This window comes from Anastrepha ludens, chromosome 2 (assembly GCF_028408465.1).
Source record: "Anastrepha ludens isolate Willacy chromosome 2, idAnaLude1.1, whole genome shotgun sequence".
Lineage (NCBI taxonomy): Eukaryota > Metazoa > Arthropoda > Insecta > Diptera > Tephritidae > Anastrepha > Anastrepha ludens.
The window spans coordinates 156,468,309-156,475,772 of NC_071498.1; the positions used below are offsets into that span (position 1 = coordinate 156,468,309).

General features: G+C 36.8%; 2 protein-coding genes across 2 annotated transcripts; one reads left to right on the forward strand and one right to left on the reverse strand.

Moving 5' to 3' along the window:
• The first annotated feature begins 1,874 nt into the window (after nucleotides 1-1,874).
• Nucleotides 1,875-4,465, forward strand: LOC128855662 (cleavage and polyadenylation specificity factor 73). Its single transcript, XM_054090747.1, has 7 exons — nucleotides 1,875-2,064; nucleotides 2,126-2,189; nucleotides 2,250-2,347; nucleotides 2,408-3,437; nucleotides 3,504-3,765; nucleotides 3,831-4,276; nucleotides 4,339-4,465. Exons 1-7 carry the CDS (start codon nucleotides 2,000-2,002, stop codon nucleotides 4,426-4,428), a joined length of 2,055 nt encoding a protein of 684 aa, XP_053946722.1. The 5' UTR covers nucleotides 1,875-1,999; the 3' UTR covers nucleotides 4,429-4,465.
• Nucleotides 4,464-6,178, reverse strand: LOC128855663 (cleavage stimulation factor subunit 2). The gene is made up of 4 exons (XM_054090749.1): nucleotides 5,945-6,178; nucleotides 5,810-5,888; nucleotides 5,328-5,751; nucleotides 4,464-5,270 (listed from the first exon to the last, which is right to left on the reverse strand). The coding sequence occupies exons 1-4, from the start codon at nucleotides 6,000-6,002 to the stop codon at nucleotides 4,590-4,592; spliced, it is 1,242 nt and encodes a 413-aa protein (XP_053946724.1). The 5' UTR covers nucleotides 6,003-6,178; the 3' UTR covers nucleotides 4,464-4,589.
• Nucleotides 6,179-7,464: the final 1,286 nt, after the last annotated feature.

Below are 7,464 nucleotides of genomic sequence, written 5' to 3' on the forward strand. Positions count from 1 at the left end.
GCCTGGGCTGCCACAAACCTCCAATAACATAAAACACACTGTAAGCAACAAATTTAGCGGTATAAGCCGACAGAACATAATCTAGATTTCGCGAAAAATTGTGTCTTTATTTTCTGATCTGTCTGTAATGTATATGCCATTGACAAATTTGACAACCAGTCAATTCATTGGTTGCATCAATAGTGTCGTCTGTTTTGTTTTGTAAACAGAAGAAAGCTTATTGACGGGTTGAAATTATTTTCAAGAATGGTATATTGTTCTAATAAATTATTATGTAAAATATACTTAAATTTTATAACCATGCGCTTGAGGAAAGGTTCATTATATTATTTTCAGTCACTCTTTGTATTCTTCTATTCTATTCTCTTCGTCTTCCAATAGTGGCATCTTTGTCAAAGTAAACACCAAAATTCAAGGCGAATTGAATACAGAAGGTAGCGTATTCTCAAAGCCAGTACTAATTTTCGCGATTTTGCCAAGTGTGACGTCAGTCACCATCATAGTACAATACAAACAAAAGGAAGAGAAATTACATGTTTGTACAAATTCAATAAATGGTTTAGTAATTTTGTGAATTGTAACATTTAAACTAAACAACCTAATGAAAACGAAGTGCTGAGCGTTAAATTGTGAAAACACAAATAAATATACCTACTAACTAAGTATCTAATCGTAACTCATTAAACATTTGCTCCGCTCAGGCCACTAACAACTGCGACAATATTGTATCCAGACGATTTTAATGTCTTTTCTATATGAAACGAAAGTTGTTGTGTTATGCGAAAATAAAAACAAAAATTTATTTGCAAGATTAGTTTGTTCTAGCTGTCTCAATAGTACAGCTTTAGGCATGTGGGTTTAAGGAACTTCCGTGCCAGGTTCTTCCATAAGCTGTACTCTGTACAGATTCCCGTTCGTTTCTTTTTCATTCACGAAATTGGTCGTAATCACTTCTTTCAACCAAACCCGTTCTTAACTAATTTCTCTATTTCTTCTATCTTTATTTAGTGCTGCCTTTCTATCTTTAAATTAAAATTTAACCGGTTGCTGAGAAAACGAAGTCGAATTTATCATGCAGGCAAATTTAACGTCAAAAAGTCAATTCTAATGTAGCTTTACCATGATTTTACGAAATTAGCACACTAGAGAAAGGGGTGGAAAATGTTGACGGTTTGATATTACAATTTCGAATGGGATACAAGGCCACAGATATTTTTAGTGAAGATTAAGTAACGAAATGTGAAAACCTCAATTATGTTGCCACATTACACACGAAATTACCATATGGTTATCGAACTAAAAACATTAAAGTTGAAAGCAAGCGATATCTTGCTTAACGCGAAAGAAGTGAAAAAAAAAATTTGATATTCAAATTCACAAGAAAGACGATTATGTAAACATTTTAGCGAAACTATATGTACATTGTATTAATAAGACAATTTTTCGAAAAAAAAGGTTTTCTGTGTATTTTTCGGTTTTTTTTATATAAGTTTCATTTTTTGACGGCTCACAAAAAGCTTAAAAGCTTAGGGATTTCGAGTTATGCACTTGATTTTATGTAAATAATCAAGTAGTGTTGAAGATACTCAGTTCTTTTTTTATAATTGTGTAAATTTGGTCTTGATCTGCGATATCTCCTTCATTTTTAATGTGCGTAAACAAATTTTAGTGCCTTTTTAATTATTATTTAAATTGAAAGTTTTTAATTTAATTAGTTTTTTCCTATTCTATCGAAGCCATGCGTGTTATTATTTGTTCCGACTTAGCAGGACCATAACGCCAGGTGCATTCAATTGTGAACTGCCCTAGTATTTATGGTCTTTGGTGATACCCTAACCACAAAAAAATTCGCCATCAGCTGTTTTTGGCATTAAGCGGTATTAAGAATTCGCCTTGGCGGCGTTTGTGAATTTATTGTCTGCCAAGTAGTAGAAAAGTTTATGTTTATTCATAACGCGTGTTAATTTTCAAAAAAAGTATAAGTTCTTACTTAAAGAAAATGGCACAACGTAATGATGATAGAGTGCCGGCAGAAGAGAGTGATCTTCTTCAAATCAAGCCACTGTAAGTTACATTCTCACATTGAATCCATTTAGGCAATATACTAAAGATGTTAATATTTCAGGGGAGCCGGTCAGGAAGTTGGGAGATCTTGTATAATGCTTGATTTTAAAGGCAAAAAGATTATGGTATAATTCTTAAAAGTTAGACATTATTGCACAAAGTAATATATTTGTATAAATCAATAGCTTGACTGTGGTATTCACCCCGGTTTATCTGGTATGGATGCCCTACCGTACGTAGACTTAATAGAAGCTGACGAAGTTGATCTGCTCTTTATATCACAGTAAGTAGTGAAATTATTTTAACGTGTTCGTAAAATAATGGTGGTTCAAAAAATTTCTAGTTTTCACTTGGATCACTGTGGAGCTCTACCATGGTTTCTCATGAAGACCAGTTTTCGTGGGCGCTGCTTTATGACACATGCCACAAAAGCAATCTATCGTTGGATGTTATCGGATTACATAAAGATTAGTAACATCTCAACCGAACAAATGCTCTACACAGAAGCCGACTTGGAAGCGTCTATGGAAAAAATAGAAACTATAAATTTTCACGAAGAACGAGATGTTATGGGCGTACGTTTTTGTGCATACAATGCTGGACATGTGCTAGGCGCAGCTATGTTTTTAATTGAAATTGCGGGAGTTAAAATCCTCTACACTGGCGACTTTTCTCGGCAAGAAGATAGACATTTGATGGCTGCGGAAATACCACCCATTAAACCAGATGTGCTCATTACTGAGTCCACCTACGGTACTCATATACATGAAAAGCGTGAAGATCGCGAAAACCGATTCACCTCATTGGTACAAAAGATTGTGCAACAGGGTGGGCGCTGTTTGATACCTGTGTTCGCCCTAGGTCGTGCTCAGGAGTTGCTGCTCATATTGGATGAATATTGGTCACAAAATCCTGAGCTGCACGAAATACCCATTTACTATGCATCATCGCTGGCCAAGAAGTGTATGGCCGTTTACCAAACATACATTAACGCAATGAATGACAAAATTCGACGTCAAATAGCTGTGAATAATCCGTTTGTATTTCGACACATTTCCAACTTAAAAGGAATCGATCATTTTGACGACATTGGACCGTGCGTTGTAATGGCTTCGCCTGGTATGATGCAAAGCGGTTTGTCACGAGAACTATTTGAAAATTGGTGCACAGATCCCAAAAATGGAGTCATTATTGCTGGCTATTGTGTGGAAGGAACTTTGGCAAAATCCATACTTTCGGAACCAGAGGAAATAACGACATTAGCTGGTCAAAAGCTGCCTTTGAATATGTCGGTCGACTATATTTCCTTCTCTGCGCATACCGACTACCAACAAACAAGTGAATTCATTCGACTCCTCAAGCCTCAACATGTGGTACATGCATTTAGTACTTTATTTTTACAAAAAATTCTATTCTTATAAAACCCTTCATTGTCCTAGGTTTTGGTTCATGGTGAACAAAACGAAATGTCCCGCCTGAAAATGGCGCTACAGCGCGAGTACGAGGCAGACACTTCTACAAATATCAAATTCTACAACCCGCGTAACACACATTCGGTGGAGTTATACTTCCGTGGCGAAAAAACAGCCAAAGTGATGGGTAATTTGGCGGCTACTAAACCGGAGGTTGGCAAAAAACTATCGGGAGTGCTGGTAAAACGCGACTTCAAGTACCATCTCCTGGCAGCCTCAGATCTATCAAGTGAGATATTTATTTCATGAATATTTTTATATCTTTATTTTACGTATGCATATGAAATTTTTCAGAGTATACGGATATGAGCATGTCCGTTGTAACACAAAGACAGTCCATACCATGGAATAGCCCGCTAGCCACTTTAAAGTTGTTATTAGACAGAATTGGTGGGGTAGGCACAACCGAAATGCTCGAGGAGGAAAAGCGTTTACGCGCATTCAAGTGCATCGACTTAATGGTGGAGGGAAAAATCATTGTCATGGAATGGCAGGCAACACCCGTGAATGATATGTTTGCCGACTCGGTACTCGCATGTGTTATGCAAACTGAAATGGGTGGTACCAACATAAAAGGTGCTACTGCGCCATCTAAATCAGATCGCACACATTTCAGAGAATGTTTGGTGGAAACTCTACAGGACACATTTGGCGAACACTCAGTACCAAAAATGTTTAAAGGTGATGTTTTGCCGGTAACAGTAGCGGGAAAGCGTGCGGAAGTAAATTTGGAAACATTGGTAAGTTCAAAATTAGAGAAGTGGTACAATTTTTTCATTAATGTTTATTCTTCATTATTTAGCAAGTGCATTGTTCAGATGATGAAAGCTTGCGGCAAATCGTTAATACGGCGGTACAAAAATTGCACCAAGCTTTGGTTGCTATCCCTTGAACTATCATTATAATAAATTTTAAATTATACAAAACTATTTTTTAAATTGCATGTTGCATTTATTTTGTCTAAAATAAAATCAATCGAAATTCCACTAGACCTCTGTATGAATAAAAATTGTGTGGCCAGTCAGTAAGCATTTATTTCGTTTCTTTTTGAGATTAACGCTGTGTACTCTTAGCGATCTGTTCTTTAAGTACCAAAATGCTGGCACGTTGTTCTGGCGGCAATTGCGAAATCTGGTCATCAGAAAGTTGTAAGACCTGCATGATAAGAGCAGCTTTCTCCTGATCGGTGGCATCGTTGGGAATGCCACAATTCGATGCTAAACGATTTTGTAGTTGCTGTTGAGCAGTTTGCTGCTGCTGTGACATTGTTGGACCAGGCACTCCGGGACCACCAGCATTTCCTCGCAGACGTGGGTCGATTTGACGCTGTCTTGGATCTGTTGGGAATGTTGGTTGCGGATTACCCTGCTGTGGTGGCATTTGCCGTTGTGCACGTGGATCCATGAGTGGTGGCGGTACGGGATTCGGCATGGCACGCATGTCCTGATCGATATTTCGTGCCATACGTGGGTCCATTTGTCTTGGATCCATAACGCCAGGTCCACCTAATACAGGACCATTTATGGCACGTAAATCAATATCTCCTCCTTGCATTGCATTGAAATTGGGACCAGGTACAGGCATTGGTGGTCCAACCATTGCTGGTGGTTGAGATGGTTGTTGTGGTTGAGGTTGCTGCATAATACTTGATTGAATATTTTGCGATTGTACACCACCTGACAAAGGATTTCCACCAAGAACCGGTGGCATTTGATTTGCTTTGAAAAGCATTCCCTGTAATTATAAATTTTATATGAACTGTTTATGAATTTTATAAGCCAGTTGCCTTACCAAGGCTGTTTGTGGATCAACAATTCGCATAACGACCATGGATTGTAGCAAAGCATATGCCAATTGTGGATTCAACATCAACATTTGACGTGCTTCAGAAGGATTATTTTGTATACAAAGCTTCATCTGTTTCATTAGTTCATACATCTGTTCTGGAGGCAAAGATGCAACCGTTTTGGTTATAATTTCGGGTGCCTGATCTGGATCACAATGATCGCCATAGGGATTTTCAACTTGCGGACCTTGCAATAGTTGTTGCATTTCCATACGTGACTTTTCCGTACATGCATTATCCACACGCAAAGTACGGCCGCCAATTTCGTAACCATTTAGATTGCGCATTGCACTCAGGGCAGTTTCCTGATCCTTGTATTCACAAAAGCCGAAACCCTTCGGCTTTCCACTTTCTCGGTCAAATACAAGCCTAAAAAATATATTTATTGTTTTTGTGTACATATTTTTTATATCAAATTAACTCGTACTTTAACGATAGGACCGGTCCCACTTCACTGAAGATCTCCTTAAGCTTCTCTTCTGTTGCTTCATACGGAATATTGCCCACTGTAGAAAATTGCACATAATTTTTGATCTATCGTGTACACGAAACGTTATCTTACCGAAAACGGATCTCATGGATTTATCCATAATGCTTTGCTCAGAATTTTTGTCTGCCATCTTTGTTCAGTTGTGATACCTGGTGCAGTAATAAATATCTTATTTTAAATGCAGATTGTGTGATATATTTGGTGTTTCACACCAGACGCAGAGAATTTTAATGTTAATGTCTCTGCCAAACGGCTTAAAAAACTCGGAAAAACTCACGTTGACAACAAAACCAAAGTTGAATGTTCAGTGAGTGGCTAACAGGGTTGATTTACTGACATAAATATCTAAGGCCTAGATTCCATATAGTGAATTTGATAAGCCTAATAAATTATTGCAGTAAATAAGGCAAATAAGATTTGTATAGCTAATTTCCTATCTCTTCGGCAAAGGCAAATTTAAAAATAAGTCAAACGAACTACGCCATCGCTTTCAATATGTGCAATCTCATGTACTGCAGTGTGTTAATTTTTGTTCTTTTTTATTTTGATGGCATAATTTCGTCCGACGAAGTTCACTCAGCGAATTGATTCGGTTTATACTTTAAGGCTGCCGATTTATATCCTGTCGTCGAAAGATTTTCAGCACAATAAAATAGAGTTAGACGATCGTTCCCACGACAGTCAGGTCATTACCGGATTTATATCAGGTCAGGCTGTCACTCCAGCAGTAAATCAGCTGATTTCGTATTTTCAGAAGGAGTAATTGTGTATGGTTGGTGTTTTATTTAATATTGAAAAGAAAAAATCAAAATATTATTACGCGAAAAACAAAAGTTATAAAATTTTAAATAAAGCATAATATCTAGCTGTTAACATTGTGAATGAGTTGAAGATATATTTTCAAACGAGATAATTTTCAATGATCATTCGTGAACTCTATTGAGGAGCCATAAATTAGAACTGTCTTCTAATTTTTTGGGACATTGTTGACTTTTGTTTGCGTACTTTTGCTCGAGATGACCTCTGACGAGTTTTGTTGCCATAGAAATGATCAAAAACATATTGCGTCCAATCCTGTGTTTTGGGCACATAAAAATGTGTTTCCACAATATTTATGATAAAACTCAATGGAATGCGCACCTCATTCTCGTCACTACCTATGAACGAACACTTGAAGTCAATACGTACTTCAATCATTCATTATTAAATCTACCGCATTTTGGATGCGTCTCCTTAAAGGTTGTAATTTTTTATTTATATTCGGAGTTTTAATATCGCAAAGCAAAGTAAATATTTTTATATCGCTGAGGCTTAACAGAAAGAATTAAGTTAAAGAAAATAGCTTAATGGATTAAAAGAAAAAGGTCTGGCAACCTCTATGAAGTTTTGATATAATTTTACAACAACACTCGCTTTTAGCTTGTTTTAGCAAAATATGATAAAACGTGAACATTTTCTAGCCATTTTGTAACAAACTGTGAAAGTATCAAATACTTTATATAGTTTAAAAATGTTTACAATAATGAAGTATGTGAACAGAGCTATTAATTTATTCATTGAATCACACCCTGTGTCGGCCATTGTCAAAATGT

Bases quoted from the DNA above. Each gene is read 5' to 3' on its own strand.
- LOC128855662 (XM_054090747.1), top strand. From the start codon at position 2,000: ATGGCACAACGTAATGATGATAGAGTGCCGGCAGAAGAGAGTGATCTT. The intron at 2,190-2,249 runs GTATAATTCTTA...ATAAATCAATAG, and splicing joins TTAAAGGCAAAAAGATTATG to CTTGACTGTGGTATTCACCC. The intron at 2,348-2,407 runs GTAAGTAGTGAA...AAAAATTTCTAG, and splicing joins GATCTGCTCTTTATATCACA to TTTTCACTTGGATCACTGTG.
- LOC128855663 (XM_054090749.1), bottom strand. From the start codon at position 6,002: ATGGCAGACAAAAATTCTGAGCAAAGCATTATGGATAAATCCATGAGA. The intron at 5,889-5,944 runs GTAAGATAACGT...AATTTTCTACAG, and splicing joins ATCCATGAGATCCGTTTTCG to TGGGCAATATTCCGTATGAA. The intron at 5,752-5,809 runs GTACGAGTTAAT...TATATTTTTTAG, and splicing joins GGACCGGTCCTATCGTTAAA to GCTTGTATTTGACCGAGAAA.